The following is a 19,642-nucleotide window of genomic DNA, read 5'->3' as shown; positions in this document are numbered from 1 at the left end:
CCAGATCAGGTGGCACCTCCACTGCAACAAGCATGAATGCAGAACCAGTATAACGTGTTTTGACTTGAATACAACATACATAGTTGCCGATTATTTCTTGAACCCGGAGTCGACGACACGTGGTGCGACTCGCGTCCACATCATATCTCAGACGCTGCTTGAAATAGCGCGAGAGCTTCGCCTGTGCGTAATTTTTCTATCAACCGGAGTTTCCAGTAGTCTGCAATCTGCATAAGTAAAAGGGGCATAGAGGCGTGGGTGTTCAGCATCCACAAGCTCCTCTGGGCCTTCCATAGCTGCTTTCTTCGGTCCTAGTAGAAAAGCACCCATTGACGCCCAAGTTCTTCCTTCCGTGCATTGAACTCGATGCTTCACACGCCACAATCTCCCGTTGCTCCATGCCTAGAACATGTAATACAAGAAGTGATCAACACTATAAAAAAACCGTTTGATGGAAGAATTCTAAACCAGGCTCGTGCAGGTGGTTCGAATCCCTCCTCGCCTACAACCGGCCCAAAAAAGGAAGGACCGGTGGACACTATTAGAAAAGTGCTTGGCCAAGGATCAATCGGTACAAACAAACCAGACTCGTCCATCACTTCAAGATCGTTCACGGCGTCATCGTCCTGAAGAATGGCCAGGAATCCCGCATCTGTGTGTAGTCCTACACCAGTAGAGCCAACACTTTCAGGGACGAAGCTGTATCTGTTCATCCAAAGCTGGCAGGCCCAATCCTCGAACGTGCCGCCACTCAGTCCCATGGATCTACTCAGCTTGTCTGCCATGTCCATGGCCAGTTCGTGCATCGCTTTACAGTATGTCTCGATTATCCCTCTGAAGTAAAACGAGCAGAAGATTGAATACTGCCTCTGGTTGTAAACAAGAGACTGACAAGCTCTAGGGGTTAAAGATCACAAAAGCAATCCTAGGACTGTTTTCCAGCTTGACTCATGTTTCCATTGTTTTGTTAACACAGACAGATGGTAGGCATGAAACGGCAAATCGGTGATAACAGGATCACTTGATGCCTCCGGCGAAATATTCCGGCCAAAACTATCACGTGTCATTAATAATTAATTTTTTAATATAAAATGATATTTAAAAAATAATAAATTCATGTGGGCTGTCATGTGGACTTTTACACTTTAAAATAAATTAAAATAAATCAAATTCAAATTTAAAAATTAGCTAAAAATAAATTCGTCTAAAATGCAAATTTTATTTAAAATAAAATTTAAGATAATCTCATAATTTAACCAAAAAACCTTTAAAAAAAAAGGGTTTCTGGTTACCAGGCGTCGAGGGTTGTGTAAGCCCTCACCGCCTATTCTGCAACGTTTTTTTTAATGAGTTTTTACTTTATTTTATTAATTTTTTAACTGAATTTTTCAGTTTACTTTAAACAAAATTTGTACGTTTTGGTTTTTTTATTTTATTTTTTTAAAAATTAATTAAGTTTGTATTTTTATTTTTAATTTATTTTCTAAATTTTTTTTCCATTTTTAATTGTTAACTGGACATCACGGGAGCGACATCGACTTCAAATATTAATAAAATAATACCCCATCATATTTTCGGCAGAACAAATCAAACTTGATAGTTAAGCAATCGTTTTTTCAAAAAAATTAATATTTAAGTGATTCGAATCAAATTTTTGACATCAAAAAATCTCCGTACTTAATTTTTAGCACAAAAAATGTCTTTTTTTCACTGGCTAACCTCCACTTCTCCCTTACATTCTAATCCTTCCTGCGGAAAATCTCTCGTGAATTCTCTCAAATTCTCACGTCCAGAGCTTCTCAACGCGTACGACTCGGTCCGCATCACAGCCCTCGACTGTGCTTTGCCGTCTTCCTTGATCGATGGCTCCTCCTCTCGTCGGTCGACAGCTGCTTCCCTGAGAAAGAAAATGCGGCTTTTCCCGGGAAAATTCGACTCCTTTTTCCGAGGAATCGTCCCGTCCCGCGGGAGAAGAATCTGGGTTCTTGAGAAACGGCCTCGGTTCCGACGGAATTGGTTGCGCTCCGCGAACTCCTGCGCGAAACCCTAGAATCCAGCCCGCCCCAAATGTCCATGGCTGTCACGACGGTGGCTCTGTACTCCAGCCCGCCGAGCAGCGTCTGCTGGACGTCGCACCAGGTCAATGCGCACGTGCCGTGCGATTTCGAATTCAACTCCAGGTCGTCGCCGCCCGGCTCGTCGACCGCTTCTTCGGCTCAGAAGCCAATCGTCGGCGGTCTCTCGTGCCTCTTCGCTTCGGTGGGGGCGGAGATGAACTGGCGAGGCAAGAGAGAGGTGAGGAATTTAGGGAGCTGAGCAGCTCCTTTCGCTATTCGCCGAGTAAATTTGTGGGTTCGCGGAAGCGAGATCATCACAGCCCGGTGTCGGTTCTTCACGGACCTGTTTCGTGTAGTAGCTGTAGCAGTAGTGGAAATGGTTGTGCAAAGAGCTTCCCAGTGAGAACTTCGTGTGATAAAAATGACGTTAATGCACTAGGCTCGATTCGAAGAGGTTCTAACGGGCTGTTCAGTGGGTTTGTTAGTAGGGCGGTGGCTTCTTGTGTTGAGCTAGAAATGCCTGCGGTTGAAGTGCGCGGTGATAGTGGTGGAGCTGCTGATGTGGAGGAATTGACGTTTAATTTGGAGGATAGCTTTGTGGAGAGTGATCTCGAGCCGTATGCAAGAGAGTTGTTGGTGAATGCACAGTTAAGGCATAAGACCTTCTGCGACGAGTTTGTCATTAATGCGTTCTATGAGGCCGAAAAGGCACATAGAGGGCAGGTATAGTTCTCGAGTATACAATGGCCTTTGTTCATTGGGGCAATTTTTCTTTATGATTGTTTGATAGGACTTGATGTGTTTGTGATGTAGATGCGTGCCAGCGACAATCCATATCTGCAGCATTGCGTTGAAACAGCTGTGGCACTGGCACTGATCGGTGCTAATTCTACTGTGGTTGCCGTGGGACTGTTGCATGACACCCTTGACGATACCTTCGTGAGTTCTGACTATGTATTGAGGAACTTTGGAGCTGGTGGGGCTGACTTTATTGTAGGGGTAAGAAGGAAATTCCATCTTGATTCCTCGTGTGAACTGTTTGGACAAACGAGAATCTTGAAAGAAGTTAACTTAAACATTTGCCACTTATTTTTCCCATGAGCTGTTTCTTCTGTTTATCTGTCCCCGGAAAATGGTTAGGAGGCGTAATAACTTAAGTGCATAGCAAACATAATCTGCAATATGCCTCTTCCAAGTATTTGTACGTGGCTTATGTCCTTGTACGACTATCCCTGGGCCACTGAAAGAGTACAATGCCTATTCAGGTTAATGAATGAACTAGGTAGATAGTTACTTCCTGATTGAGTGAGATCCAGTTCAGGGTGTTGATGTGAATCGTTGCGGAAGTTGATCGTTCTACGAAGATCTATGAGTTACGAATTTGCTAACCTCAACCCCCAATCGAACCTGTGATTGGTAATCTCGGTATGAACGCGACCTGTTGACGAATCTGTGTCAACCTATCAACGCTATAACGCCACGAACAAGAGGATTCGCGATCTTGCTCGATAAGTTGAATTCGATCGCCACAAGGAAACCTTGATAAGATCTAGTCCTCAAGAGAACTCAAAGAAGAAAACCTCTCTGTATAATATTCGGAATCAAAGTTGCGTTAACGAAAACCTATAAGCTCCATTATATAGGGTGCTAACCCTAATAAGGCAAAATTACAAAAATATCCTTAATTAATGAAAATTCGCCTAAAAATAGAAAAAGGCCTAAAAGTCCATCTAAATGATTCCGAAACGCTAAAAAACGTCGTCAATCACTACTAAAGTAGTGAGTATTGATTAGTGGCTCGTTTCCAAGCGTCTCGAAGTCATTGTAACCAAAAAGTGATATTATTGCACCAAGGAGCTTGAGAATCTTTAAGTCTCGAATCCATATTGTCTCTATTCCAAAGATTTTAAACCATGACGCCGACAGCTTACTTGAATTCCTTTGCTCTGGCTCGAGTGATGGGGCCTAGCGGATAGGATAATGGATCCCTAGCACCTCCTCCTCGATAGGGCTCGATGTCCACATCATTCCCTCCCCCATGCAAAGGATTTGCCCTCAAATCATCGCCTGCATCAAAAAGAGTCAAGTCAGAAACATTGAAAGTAGCACTAATAACATACTCACCTGGAAGATCAAGCTTGTAGGCATTATCGTTGACTCTCTCCAACACCATGAATGGTCCATCCCCTCGCGGTAACAACTTAGAATGTCGTTGTTAGGGAAAACGCTCTGTGCGCATATGAACCCGGACCCAATCACCGGGCTCAAACACTACCTTCTTACGCCCTTTGTTGGCTTGCTTTGCATATTGCTCTGTCTTGTGCTTAATATTCAGCCGCGTCTTTTCATGCAAAGTCTTCACAAATTCAGCTTTCTTAGCACCATCTAAATCCACACGCTCATCAACAGGCAAAGAGGTTAAATCTAATGGAGTTAATGGGTTAAAACCATAGACAACCTCAAACGGTGTGAATTTAGTAGCAGAATGCACGCTCTCGTTATAAGCAAACTCAACATGAGGTAAACAGTCTTCCCAAGACTTAATATTCTTTTTAATGATAGCACACAATAAAGTCTCTAAAGTCCTATTAACTACTTCGGTTTGACCATCGGTTTGTGGATGACAAGTAGTAGAAAATAAAAGTCGTATACCTAACTTCTTCCACAATGTCTTCCAAAAGTAGCTAAGAAATTTAGTATCTCGATCAGAAACAATGGACCTAGGCATGCCATGCAAACGCACAACCTCATGAAAGAACAAATCAGCAATATGCGATGCATCATCAGATTTATGACAAGGTATAAAATGAGCCATTTTCGAAAATCGATCTACAACCACATAAATAGAATCCCTACCATGCTTAGACCTAGGCAATCCTAATACAAAATCCATTGAAATATCAACCCAAGGATGCGTCGGGATAGGCAAAGGAGTATACAAGCCATGTGGTTTAATTGTAGACTTAGCCTGTTTACAAGCAATGCATCTCTCACAAACGCGTGTGACATCTCGTTTCATGTGTGGCCAATAAAAATGTTCATGCAGTACTTCATGAGTTTTATTTATGCCAAAATGTCCCATTAAAGCGCCACTATGCGCCTCTCGCACTAACAACTCTCGCAAAGAGCATCTAGGCAAACACAACTTGTTTTCACGAAAGAGGTATCCATCATGCCTATAGAATTTTTCAAACGCAGCATGCTCACAAGCTTCAAACACTCTTCCAAAGTCATCATCATCAGTATATAATTCTTTGATATGCTCAAATCCTAGACACTTTGCTCCTCAAGTAGTTAGAATTGCGAACCTTCGGGAAAGTGCATCGGCTACCACATTTTCCTTACCTTTCTTGTACTTGATTACATATGGAAAAGTCTCGATGAACTCCATCTATTTGGCATGTCTTTTGTTCAACTTTTGCTGCCCCCTCAAGTACTTCAAAGTCTCGTGATCGGTGTGGATCACGAACTCTTTGGCCACGAGATAGTGTTGCCAAGTCGCCAAAGCTCGCACCAAAGCATACATCTCTTTATCGTAAGTTGGATAATTCAATGTTGCTCCGCTTAATTTCTCGCTGAAATAAGCTATGGGACGTCCTCCTTGCATCAACACGGCTTCAATTCCTGTACCGGAAGCATCACATTCTATTTCAAAAGTAGTACTGAAATTTGGTAAAGACAACAAAGGAGCATTAATTAGCTTATCCTTTAACAGATTGAATGCTCTCTCTTGCTCTTCTCCCCACATGAAACCCACGTTCTTCTTGATAACCTCGGTTAAAGGTGCGGCGATAGTGCTAAAATCCTTCACAAATCTGCGATAAAAACTGGCTAAGCCATGAAAGTTGCGCACCTCTCCTACTGTCTTAGGTGTTGGCCATTCACGAATAGCTTTCACTTTTTCTTCATCAACTTGTATTCCATCAGCACCAACAACAAACCCTAGAAATACTAATTTGTTAGTCACAAAAGAGCACTTATTTAGGTTAGCATATAGTTGTTCGTCCCTTAAAACCTGAAAAACAGCTCGCACATGCTCAATATGGTCATCAAGGCTTCGACTATATATCAAGATATCATCAAAATAGACAACCACAAATCGGCCAATAAAAGCACATAGAACATGATTCATAAGTCGCATGAAAGTACTAGGTGCATTCGTTAAACCAAATGGCATGACTAACCACTCATACAACCCATATTTAGTCTTAAATGCAGTTTTCCATTCATCCCCTTCTTTCATTCTAATTTGATGATAACCACTTTTCGGATCAATTTTAGTAAAAATGCAAGCTCCATGCAATTCATCCAACATATCATCTAGTCTAGGAATATGATGTCAATACTTTACCGTAATGTTATTAATTACTCAGCAATCAATACACATGCGCCAAGACCCATCCTTCTTCGGTACCAACAAAACAGGAACAGCACATGGGCTAAGACTCTCTCGCACATATCTTCGCTCCAGTAATTCGCTAACTTGCCGCTGAAGTTCCTTTGTCTCCTCGGGATTGCTTTGATATGCGGGTCGGTTAGGTAATGGCGCACCATGAATCAAATCAATTTGATGCTCTATGCCTCGAATCGGTGGTAGACCTCCGGGAATCTCATCGGGAAAGACATCTTCAAATTCCCGCAATAAAGACACGACAGAACTAGGCAAACTTGGGTCAAGTTCGTTAGTAGTAAACAGTGCCTCCTTGTACAAAAGTACAAGCATCGATCGATCCGGAAGTAAAACTCTCCTCACTTCACTCGATTTTGCAAAGAAATTCTTTTCCTTTTTTTCTTTCCTTTCTCCTTTTCCCTCGGCTTTTACCACTCCACTCTTCTCAACTATTGTTTTTCCTTGCTTCTCAGAATTTTCTTTTCTCTCCCTCTCGACTTCACGTTGTAGTTTCAGTTGATCTTCATACACCTCGGTAGGTGTCATCGGTACCAAAGTGTAAGTCTTCCGATTCATTACCAACGAATATCGGTTGGTGTACCCGTCATGATGTACTTTCCAATTATACTGCCATGGCCTACCAAGTAAAAGATGGCCTGCTTGCATAGGCACAACATCACACATCACACATCACATCGTCTTTATATCTCCCTATCTCAAATGGGACTCGAACTTGCTTTGACACCTTTACTTCTCTACTATCATTCAACCACTGCAATCTATACGGTCTAGGGTGCTTTTCGGTCCTTAACCCAAGCTTCTCTACCATGGTACAACTTGCTACATTCGTGCAACTACCCTCATCAACAATCAAACTACAAATCTTACCATTCACCAAGCATCTTGTATGGAACAGATTTTCTCGTTGTTGGTGATACTCCTCCTCCTTAACTTGAACACTCAAAGAACGCCTAACCACCATCAATTCACCTTTGACCGGCATCTCAACATCGCTACAGTCCTCTAACGGTGGCATCTCAACATCATCTTCCTCCCTGTCACTTTCGGATTGAATATCTCCAGGTCCAGTCATTACATCACCCTCCTATTAGGACAACGATTTGCGATATGACCCCTCCCTAAACACTTGAAACATTTAATTTCACAAGTTCTAGTGTTAGGATTTTCAGTTTTACACGAAGTCGGATTCGAACCAACTCTGCCGTCCTTCTCCTTTTCCTTTGAAGTTTCAGCCTTAGAGTTGTTTCCCTTCCAATTCGGCTTCTCATCCCTCTTCCAATTGGGTTTCCAATTCGAACTTGATCCTCCACTGCTCTTGTAATTTCGGTCCATCTTCAATTGCCTCTCAACTTTGATAGCTTTATCCACCAATTCTTCCAACTCAACATAATGCTGCAGGTGACTCGGTATAAAGCGCCTCCTCATCACCGCTTTCATCTCATCCCACGTTTCTACCGGCGCCTCACCATTACGTCTCCCGCTAGTCACAAGTTGATCCCACCATATTATAGCATAATCAGTAAATTCAACAGCTGCAATTTTTACCTTCTTGAGCTCCGAATATCGTTGGTAGTCAAATACCATCTCCATTCGTTTTTCCCAATCTAGATATGTATCGGGATCATTCTTTCCTTGGAAAGATGGAATCTTCATCTTGATGTTACCAAGTTCATCATCTTCTCGATTTCTAAACCCTCGGCGTCTGTTCCTCCTCCCAAACCCGCCATCTCGATCATCTTCTGTACCGGACACATATTCATCTTCAAATTGCCGCTGCCATCTAGGTTGTTCCCTAGGCTCATCTCGCTGATTTTGTGGCCTCCCTCGTGGTGGCTCTCGATCACCATCGAGCTTCGTCTCACACCTCACAACTCGATTGCTAAGTGCTTCAAGTTGTAAGCTCAATTGTTGGATGCCCGCTAAAATCGCCTCATCCCTTTGTTTGGAACCATCCTCATTACGGTTCATGCTTTCTTGATCACCCGCCATAACTTAAACCCGCAAGAAAACGTTAGAGATAAAGAAAACCTCACCAAACACTCCCTCACGTGTTTCGTTGAAGGTGTTTGTCACTCCCCTCGTGTTTAACTCAATTTCGGATTTTTCTTCCCTCAATTAAGCTCACACGCTCTTGCCTTTTACCTCTCGTTTCTTTCTCACAAGCTCTTTATCGGACTAGATCCAGTTTTTCAAGCTCCTCACAATAGTTGACTAAACCACCAAGCAAGATCAGAAATCAATCCGGCAATATACCGCTCAATTCAGCAATCCAACAACTTTCACTAATTTTCAAATCTCAAACTCAATTTATCTTGCTGAAACTTCAATTCAGTCCAACTAACAAACGAGTCGCCTTCTTGATTTTTTTTTTGTTCGGCCTTGCTGCTTTTTTTTTTGCCGAATTTTTTTTTTTTTGCGAACTCAAATACAATATGAAACCTTAGGACCGAAAACCCTAATTAAAAAAATTGAAAATGCAGCAAGAATATATTCAAAACTCTGATTCGATTAACAACGAATCCCTAATTCTATAAACCCTAGTTTGCTGAACGAAAAGCAGTAAAAGTAAGATAACTTAACCTTGTAGAACCAACTACGATACCAAATGATGTGAATCGTTGCGGAAGTTGATCGTTCTACGAAGATCTATGAGTTGCGAATTTGCTAACCTCAACCCCCAATCGAACCTGTGATTGGTAATCTCGGTATGAACGCGACCTGTTGACAAATCTGTGTCAACCAATCAACGCTATAACGCCACGAATAAGAGGATTCGCGATCTTGCTCGATAAGTTGAATTCGATCGTCACAAAGAAACCTTGATAAGATCTAGTCCTCAAGAGAACTCAAAGAAGAAAACCTCTCTGTATAATATTCTGAATCAAAGTTGCATTAACAGAAACCTATAAGCTCCCTTATATAGGGTGCTAACCCTAATAAGGCAAAATTACAAAAATATCCTTAATTAATGAAAATTCGCCTAAAAATAGAAAAAGGCCTAAAAGTCCATCTAAATGATTCCGAAACGCTAAAAAACGTCGTCAATCACTACTAAAGTAGTGAGTATTGATCAGTGGCTCGTTTCCAAGCGTCTCGAAGTCATTGTAACCAAAAAGTGATATTATTGCGTCAAGGAGCTTCAGAATCTTCAAGTCTCGAATCCATATTGTCTCTATTCCAAAGATCTTAAACCATGACGCCGACAGCTTGCTTGAATTCCTTTGCTCTGGCTCGAGTGATGGGGCCTAGCGGATAGGATAATGGGTCCCTAGCACCTTTTCCTCGATAGGGCTCGATGTCCACATCAGGTGTCCTCGAAATGACCTCATTAAGCTTACCGATACTATGTTGGGTTATCTGCTGGGAGTGCTGGGGTTTCCATTGTGAATATTTAGGTAAACAGAGTTGTAGGATTAAATTTTCTTGTCACTCAGAAGGCTATTGCCAGGTACAGCTGGTGGTAGCTGTTGCAATTGCTTCTCTTATTTAGGAATTTTTATCCAGGAATAATATGTTTGGAATGTAAGAATTGTACTCTGTAGACATCTTGGGAAGTTAACAGTCTCTTCACTTTCTAATTCAGGAAGCCTGATGACAATCCTAAATGAACTTTTCTGTTGGTTTTGCTACTGGTAATGCTGCCAACAGGGATATTTCTTTCTTTACTTTGTTTTGCTTTTTCAGTGCGAGAAAAAGTTGCAAATTGGTTTATTTAATAGTAAAGAGACATTTGAGCATTTAAAGTGTAGATATGCTACGGGTTTTGATTCCGACAGCTTACTGTTCTTTAGTCAACAAACAGAAGCTTACGCTTTTAATTTGAAAGATCACAGGTCAACTAGGGTGCTTGTATTCTCCCTCTAGATTGTCTCGTCTCTTTTTACTTCTCCTTTCGATGTTGCTGCTTCTCTGAAGTAATGTACACTTGCTGCTTTGAGCTCTCGTTGTTTGCATGATGACTTATGTACGCATGTTTTATGAGAAACTTTAATGTAAGTCAGTTATGTATGGTTATTCTAGGTATCAAAGCTAAAGCCAACTTAGCCAACTTGCACGGGCAAACACTACAGCGAGCAAGACTGTTGAGGCAGATTGACTTCATACCATGTTCCTAGCCATGGCAGATGCTAGGGCTGTCCTCATAAAATTGGCTGATAGACTTCATTATATGGCGAATCTGGATGCATTACCTTTGGTCCAAGCACCATCGGTTTGCTGAGGAGACGATGGAGATTTTTGTACCCTTGGCCAACCGTTTGGGCGTCTATAGTTGGAAGGAGCAGCTAGAAAACTTGTGCTCTAAGCATCTCAACCCGGACATGCACAAACAATTATCGTCGCAGCTTCTTGAGTCCTTTGACAAAGCGATGATTGCTTCTGCTATTGAGAAATTAGAGCTAGCTCTCAAGGATAAGGCCATTTCTTACCACTCTTTATCAGGAAGGCACAAAAGCTTATACAGCGTATATAGCAAAATGTTAAAGTACGCCCCTCCCTCCGTCCCTCCCTCACATGTCCTTTCTATGTTGTTTGAGGGAATGCTTTCCTTTGTTGATGGCTTTAGGATCACTGCCGGTGTCGCACGTCCCGCCGTTTAGACCAGCCTTCGTTTGGCCCTCGGCAGGTGCTGTGGAGGGGAATGATGATTCAGAATATACAGACGACTTAACTGTCTCGATTCCGCCTTATGCCATTGTTCACTGAGATTATTTCTCAATGACGGGTCGCGAGTCATGATCTAATAGAGGCATCAGTTTACTTATGGAGCCTATATTTCTTAATTTATCTACCCTGTGAAGAATGCTGTTTCTTCTTTCTTTCAATGTACAGTTAGGATAAGGCGAGGCGCTGTGGTGGGTTAATTTTTAAGCCAGCTATTGTGTTGGACTTGGAATGCTACACGTGCCTTTCGTTTCGATTTGTTCAATTGAATTTCAGAAACTTCATAGGAAGTGTTGCAGATTTTCCAATTGTAGAACGAGTGTCTACATAATCATCCTCTACGTACTTCCAGATCAGGTAGCGTCTACACTGCAACAAGCATGAATGCAGAACCAGTATTACATGTTTTGACTTGAATTCAAAATACATAGTTGCTGAGTATTTCTTGTACCCAGAGTCGACGGCACGTGGGGCGACTCGCGCCCACATCATATCTCAGATGCTGCCCGAAACAGAGTGAGAGCTTCGCCTGTGCGCGATTTTCCTACCAACCGGAGTTTCCAATAGTCTGTATAAGTAACAGGGGCATAGAGGCGTGGGTGTTCAGCATCCACAAGCTCTTCTGGGGCTTCAATAGCTGCCTTCTTCGGTCCTAGTAGAAAAGCACCCATCGATGCCCGAGTTCTTCCTTCCTTGCATTGAACTCGATGCTTCACACGGCACAATCTCCCGTTGCTCCATGCCTAGAACATGTAATACAAGGAGTGACTGATCAACGCTGATAAAAAGCCTTTAAGACAAGAAGAACTCTAAATCAGACTCGTCCAGCTAATTTATAGACTCGCAACCGATCAAAATGAAAGAGGTACGACAACATCGCATTCGTGCTTTGTTCGGGGGTTCCAGTCTGAATGGACAGTGTCGGTTACAGTTGGACTGGTGGACACGATTAGAACAATTCTGGCAATATCTCGATTGATGAAGAAGGCATATACCGCAGCCATGTCTCCCAGAATGACAAGGAAAGTGCCCGGCCAAGGATCAATTGGTACAAACGAACCAGACTCGTCCATCACTTCGAGACCACCCACGGCGTCGTCGTCTTGAAGAATGGCCAGGAATCCCGCATCCGTGTGTAGTCCCACACCAATAGAGCCAACACTTTCAGGGACGAAGCTGTATCTGTTCATCCAGAGCTGGCAGGCCCAATCCTCGAACACCCCGCCACTCAGTCCCATGGATCTACTCAGCTTGTCTGCCATGTCCATGGCCAGTTCGTGCATCGCTTTACAGTATGTCTCGATTATCCCTCTGAAGTAAAACGAGCAGAAGATTGAATACTACCTCTGGTTAGAAACAAGAGACTGACCAGCTCTAGGGGTTAAAGACCACAAAAGCAATCCTAGGACTGTTTTCCATCTTAACTCATGTTTCCATTGTTTCGTTAACACAGACACATGGTAGGCATGAAACAGCAACAACTATGATCACAAATTAAATTCTGAGAACAGGAAGTTCATCAAACGTAAGAACACATGTCCTGGCCTGTGCTCCTGCAGCAAAAGTAATGAAACGTTGCGCAGCAAGAAAAAGACAACGATCGAACCTTTGATGAGGAGAAGCATTCAACTTGGAACAGAACATATCCACAGCTCCGGCAGAGCCCATGTCATAAAACCCCAAAGCCTCGTACAGAGGATTCGCCTTGGAGGGCTGCACGTACCCGGTCCCTTCCATCACCCGGTCCTCGCTCTTCTTCTTCGCCTCCGTGGGAAGATCGAGCAGCGAGCTCGCCACCGCCTTCATCTCCCCCATCAGCGCCTCGGGGATCCCGTGGTTGAACACCCGGAAACACCCCCACTCCTCGCCGGCTCCTCGCAGCTTCTCGTGCTGCGACGGGAAACCTTGCAGATCAATCGCGGGGATCCCCGTTCCTTCTCTTCCCCCCATCTTTTCTTCTGGGTCAACGCCTCGCTTCACTGAGCTTTTGAGCCGTGTGTTTATAGCAGTGAGAGCACAGGCCCGAGTCACATCCGGTGCCAACTTGGGAAATAATTCTCGGGGCGGTAGGGCCCCTCCATGGTAAGGCAAGAACGAGAAAGAGACGATCAATTCGAAGTCCTTGTCGAGGTTCTTGGTTTGCGTGGCTGATGTAGACTCGTGAGCAGCTGTCTCTCTCCCTGCTCCTGTTTCGTTTTTTTGGTTCGATAGGCCTCTGCGTCATTTTAAGCTATGTGGCACTCACATGACACGGGCATGATACGACACAACACATCGATATGTAATTTTTCAAAAAATAGAGAATTTCGATATATTGAAACACGTTATATATTAAATATATATATTTTTATATATACATAAAAAATTATAAATTTTATGATTCACATAAAAGTAAATAATAAAAAAAGAGTTCTAGAATGAATTTACGCAAAAAACAAGGATTCATCATTTATTAACATCAACATTTTGAATTAAAAATTCAACTACATTCACCATCGAATATAACAACTCATTGATAATGTCTTTGTATCCGCTCCTTTTGTATCGCGGTCATCAATGAAAATATAAGGGAAATGGCAGCACAAGACCATCTTGAGGGGCGAAAAGGTTAAAAGGAAATCAAAAGGAGTTGAGAGAGAGAGGGTGGATGCGACACATCACCGACATCACTGATAATGTCTTTGTATCCGCTCCTTTTTTATCACCCACATCCTCGTCTTTTTGTGCCGTGAAATGCGGACTCGTCCACTCTCTCTCTCTCTTCTTCATTGACCACTGCTTTTTTCCTCTGTTGCTTCATTTCGTCATATCCACAAACCAAACAGACCCTCCACAGACTCTCTCTCTCTCTCTTCTCTCTGCTTACCCTCCATCGAACCCACTTTCGCTCACATTCTTTCTTCATATCTGACTTCGCGCCGATCTCTTCCTCGCTCTCTTCGTCGATGTTATGCGGGACATGGGCATCTCTGTAAAACCCTGTTATTTGCTCCTGTAATCTTGCTTTCACCACCATCATTTTCGCCGCCAGGCCTTGAGGGGAGCGACAGAGCCAAGGGTACCGAGAGACGACGCGAGAGAGACAGAGGAGAGGTCGCGACAGCAGAAACAGAAAGAAGAGGTCGTGTTTCTTATTTTGACTTCTGTTTTTGCCCTTAAAAAGATCAAAACTTTCCTACCTTATCTCCGGACACGCGAGTCCCTCGCGTGTCCGATCCGTTGACTGCGAGTCGGAGCTCGGACACGCGTTGACTACGTGTCCGCGCGTGTCCGGCGCGTGTCGGACACCGACACGTGTCCGACACGCGAAAAGTGCGCCCAAATTCGTGTCCGTGCTGAATAGATTTTAAGGGAAAATTTCGTTTAAGTATCCGAAGTCATCTTATTTTTTTAAATAAAAATTTTAAATAAATATCATTTCAATTAAGGGGTCTAAAATAGCACAGTATATTTTAAATAAGGCCTTAAATGATTATAAAATTTAAAAAAGGGTCTAATTTAAAAGGCATTTTCGTTATTTTATATTTTGATTTTATATTTATTTTTTACTCTATTTTGTCCTTTTTCTGTTTTTAAAAAAAAAAAAAAAGCTGCACACGGGAGGGCCGATGGGTTCCACTTCGCCGTCCTCCGTCGATGAACAGGTCCACCTGTGGAACCAGCCCACCGCTGGTGCGGGGACAGCGGCGAAGGCCAGTGGGTTCCACTTCTCCGTCCTCCGCCTCTTCGCCGAGTCCCGTCGACGAACAGATCCGCCAAGGCCCCACGGTCAACTTCAAGAATCATCCCCGCTGCGCTGGGCCCCGTCTCCCCCCGATTCCAACGCTGCCGCCCCTTGCTCATCTCCGATCCGCGACGCCGAGAAGGAGCAAATCAAAGCCCTCGTTGTCCTCTGATGCTGTCCTCGTCGGCCCGAATCTAGAGCAAGCTCAGCGAAACCCTAGCAGTGAACAGCAAGCGCGATTTCCCCAAGCTGTGGCCTGCCCTGATCTTGTGTCCGATCTCCAGAAGGAGCAAATCCAAACCCTATGCTCCTCCCCCCTTCGCAGGGCCTGGCCTCTGACGAATCACCCAACCGTCGATGCAAGTCACTGCCCTCCACAGTTGTCAAACTATCCTCCTCTCTTTCCCTCTCATGGGTCTACGAATCATGAGGAGTACTTGCACCACCAAGGACGAAGCTACCTGGTATCGAGCTTCGTCGGCACCGGCTTTAGCCGCGGGAGCAAGGGCCGGCGACGACCACGACCACCACCAACCCCCCCGGGCGGGCGATGGTGGGGCGGCGGCCAAGGCAAGAGGGGCAGCCCTCTTGCCCCTCGGTGTTGCTTGGTTTTTATTTTTTAAAAATTTTATTAATTTTTAAGGAATAAAAAAGAAAAATCTGATAAAAAATCAAATAAGTAAAAAGACGAAAATACCCTAAAAATAGTCCTTTTTTTTTAGATTTTACGGTCACTTCAAGTCCTTATTTGAAATAAAGTTTACTTCATACATTTTTTTAAGAAAATGAGCGCACTTCAAACCTTTAATTGAAATAAAGTTCACTTAAGATCCTTATTTGAAAAAATAAAAAGACTTCAGGCTTTAAATGAAACTTTCCTTAATTGTTTCTTTCAAAATGCTTCAAATACTACGTGTTAAATTTTAAACCAAAGTATAACCATTGAAACCCAGGAGAAAAAAAAAATTGGAAAAAAATTGAAGTGCAGAAACCTAGTTTTTAATGTTACTCGAACTTGATTAGCGGTGAAATCTTTTATTTTTTAAGAGGAAAATATCGAAGGGAAAGTATGAAGAGAATATAAATATGTGCTTTTCACTTTTGAATTTGGGTAGCGATGGTATGCTGTAAAATAACAAAAATAAAGTCCATATATCCATGTATGAACAATCTTTGTGCAATAGAAATTTGTCGCATGGTATGTTTGAACTTGTTCATTATCAACTCGAAGAATAGATTACCGACCAAAAAAAAAAAACTCGAAGTACAGATGCTATTTTTTTGCATCAATGGAGACGAAAAGAAAAATCCTTTCTTTACAGATATTAATTTTGTTTATTCAAGCCAACGCAAAAAATTTGCGATTGGCCTTTCCCCTATGTCAATTCCTCATGTAGCCGATCAACTCTAAACAATCACCATCCTTGGATTTCATATTCAATCATTCATGACGAAGAGCCAAAGTTCACGATAAAGGTCTTCATTATTAGAAGCCAAAATTCCAGACAAGTTCAAAACATAATAAACTCTCAAAGAGCACACTTATGACTTATTCATATCAAAATCGGCGGTCAATCATCAAATCCGTCTTTAGCAACAAGCACACACCGAAAACTCCATCTGATATTATGGTTTTGCCTTTCGGTGGTGCGCGCTTATGTTTGGCGTCTCCAACACCATCACCAAACAGAGTATAAAGGTTGAGCGAGCAGAAATCTAATACCTGTAAGAGCAAAACCTTTACGAAATTCCTATGATCTTCTTCAAAATTGAACTTGTTCACCAACGAAACTTGAGTAAAGCGGAACCCCGAAAACTTACATGCAAAAACCCTAAATATAGACTAGATCGGGATAGAAATCTCTCAAAATGGGAGAGAAGCTTTTTTATTTAGATTAAATCGAAAGAGAAAAGCTCCCAAACGAGATAAAAAAACAAGGAAATAAATAAATTTAAAAAAGAAAAAACAATGAGGGAATAGGAGATGGAAAGAAAGAGGGGGAGGGAGGGAGAGAGAGGGGCTCTCCTTCAACTGCTATGTTGGGCGACGGCTCTTTTTTGAGAGAAACCCTAGGGGGGGCTTGGGGAAAGAGGGAGTGGTGTGTAGACACAATCTATGAGCATTGAGCAATATAAATTCATCGCAGGTTATGGCTGAACTCCTTCATTATCAACTCGAAGCATCGATACTCTTTTTTTGCATGAACGGAAAAGAAAAGAAAAGTACTCTCTTTATGAAAAATTTCTTTACTTTAATCAAGTAGACATAAAAATAATAATAATAATTGCAGTTGGCCTTTCACCTATGTCTGTTTCTCTGATGGCCGATCGACTACGACGGTTCACCATCGTTGTATTTCATATTCAATCATAGATGCCGTGGAGCCAAAGTTCTTGATGAAGTGTCTTAATTATTAGAAGGTCAATCGACCTTGTCTTTCAGCTAGCGGCAGATTATTAAAATGATTATTAATTATTTAGCAAAGCTTTTTCACAAAAAACAATTACGAATTATTGCCCTTAATTTATCAAGACCAAACAAACATACATCCCATGCATGCATATTGATCGAAATAACAGAAGGCAAAAGAGGGAAGAGAGCGTTAATATTTGAGAATATTATAATGATGGCCTTGCCGACATAGCGAGGGAATTACAATATGATCTCCTCCCAAGCTTCTCCTGAAACGAAGAAACCAAAAATGAAGAAAGGGAAAGGAGAGATATTCATTGGCATTGTCACAACTCACAAGGAATCACTACGATCACGTTGTTTCTCTTTCCATGTCGGTTTCTTGACAAACTTCGCCTCGGGCGTCGAACGAGAACCCTAGCCCGTGACTCGCGTCGCCATCGCCGCCAGGATAAAAAATGGGACACGCACGAGACGAAGTACTTGAGATTTGATCTATGTTGGATGGAGTAACCAATATGTAGTCAGCTAAAGCTTTGTGGGCGTAGGACCTGATGAAGCAAAAGATCAGAATGACCCGACCGGGGCCGAGAGAAGCGATCGAGGATAAAAACATAAGGCTTTTTGAAGGAGGTGAATCAGCGACCATCTCCGCATATGTAAGACCGAAGGAGCATGGTGGCACAACGGCGTAGGATGTAAATGCGGGCACGCCGTTCTCGAACCAGGGAAGCACACTTCCTGGTGAGGCCATTGATCCTTCCCTTCCTTCTGGTGCAGGCCTTGGCCTCATCACATTTCCATGGATGAAGCTCGGCCATGAGCATGTGCTGAAGATGACTGAAAATTCAAAAGGAGCCTACACGAACGAGGAGTGGGGCTAAGGACTCGAGAGCATTTATATAAGAGAGTTGACTAGAGGACAATTAAAGAGGACGTGAAGAGAATGAAATTAAGCAGTCGATTTGAATGCATCGTTTCCTAAGAGAAGACTACACACACATATACATTATTCAAAAAAGAGTTTTTTTTTGTATTTTTTTTTAATTTTTATGTTATAATTTAAGACAAATATGATCCATGAGATTAGAAAAATAGCTAGGTTGAACGTGAAAGTAGGAGAAGTTGCCTAATGAAGACGAGGCAAGGGGATTGATTGAGAATGGCGTTCATGAGACAGGGTCCGGCAATATATATGCTTGTTTAACACTCCTCTTGTGCCTGCAACAATGATCGAAATGTCTCTTGAAAAATGTTAGTTGTGGGACAAACAATGTATCTTTCAAATCTCTTGCAAAAGGAAAACTAAATAGATGTATTGATGCAAATACCATCATTCTTCTCAAACCCTAATTTCCATTTTCTCGTTCACGTCAACTAAATGACTAATAGAAAGAACGGTCAAATAAACACGGCAACATACGTTTTTTTTTTTTTGGAAAATTATCTAGAAAGTTATAAACCTTAAATCGAGTCCTAAGTCTTTTCATCTTTTGTCAATTGAGTCCATCTACCCAATTTGACCGAAAATTGTTGACATGGCATGGCTGGTGCTGACGTGGACAATTTTAGTAATATATTAAATTTTTTTGATTTTTTATTATTTATAATTTTTTTTTTAAATTTTCCTTATTTCTTTGTTTTTCTTTTCTCGGCGGCTGACGAGGGTCGTCGAAAAATGGAAAAGGAAAAAATAATAAAAAATTTGAAAAAAATAAAATAAAATTAAAAAATTATCAATGTCGGTACTAGTTGTGCCACGTACGATTCCCAGCGTCCATGTTAGCGATTTACGGGAAATTAGTCGGATGGATTCAATTGACAACATATAAAAAGATTTAGGACTTAATTGAAAAAAAAATGGTAGGTTATGATTAAATTAACAAAAGTGAAACAGATTTAGGACCTTTTTTTTTAACAATTTTCTCTACGTTTTTTTATCCGTATAACCTATGGAAACCCCCACATTTGAGGCTGGACAATATGAATGAATAGGGTTTTAAATCAGCATAACATTTTGGATTATCGATGAGCCAATGCGACCCATCTTCGATAAGATGACATTAGTCAATCTCTAGAAAATTGTTTGGTAGTATCCCGATCAAATTCAACACCCAAGTTCCGAGGTTCCTCAAAGATGTCGATGTTTTGCCTCCTTCGCACTGAACATGCGGATTTATTTTGGAACTTGGATCCATATGCATTTTGCCATGCAAGAGAGCACAAGCATCGTTGCTTTTCTACATTTCCTCGAAATTGGCAAAAAAAAAAAAAAAATCTTATCTTGCACGATATCCCTCGTAAAATAAAAGCAAAATAAAAACAGAAAAGACATTCCTCGATTGCAATGACATTGAGGTAGAATCTTTTGAGGT

General features: G+C 42.0%; 1 protein-coding gene and 1 pseudogene across 2 annotated transcripts; one reads left to right on the top strand and one right to left on the bottom strand.

Annotated features, from left to right (window-relative positions):
- Positions 1 to 22: 22 nt before the first annotated feature.
- LOC115744773 (2-oxoglutarate-dependent dioxygenase DAO-like) lies at positions 23 to 13,148 on the bottom strand. Of its 2 annotated transcripts, XM_030680110.2 has the most exons (4): positions 12,737 to 13,142; positions 12,126 to 12,441; positions 11,660 to 11,873; positions 23 to 181 (listed from the first exon to the last, which is right to left on the bottom strand). In XM_030680110.2, exons 1-4 carry the CDS (start codon positions 13,078 to 13,080, stop codon positions 141 to 143), a joined length of 915 nt encoding a protein of 304 aa, XP_030535970.1. In that variant the 5' UTR covers positions 13,081 to 13,142; the 3' UTR covers positions 23 to 140. The 2 variants fall into 2 exon arrangements, with proteins under 2 accessions (XP_030535970.1, XP_048140087.1); XM_048284130.1 differs by lacking the exons at positions 23 to 181; positions 11,660 to 11,873 and adding an exon at positions 11,967 to 11,996 and having other exon boundaries at positions 12,030 to 12,441; positions 12,737 to 13,148.
- On the top strand, positions 1,716 to 10,960 carry LOC115744772 (annotated as a pseudogene).
- Positions 13,149 to 19,642: the final 6,494 nt, after the last annotated feature.

Source organism: Rhodamnia argentea, chromosome 8 (assembly GCF_020921035.1).
Source record: "Rhodamnia argentea isolate NSW1041297 chromosome 8, ASM2092103v1, whole genome shotgun sequence".
Classification (NCBI taxonomy): Eukaryota; Viridiplantae; Streptophyta; class Magnoliopsida; order Myrtales; family Myrtaceae; genus Rhodamnia; species Rhodamnia argentea.
This window is presented reverse-complemented; position numbering and strand designations above follow the sequence as displayed.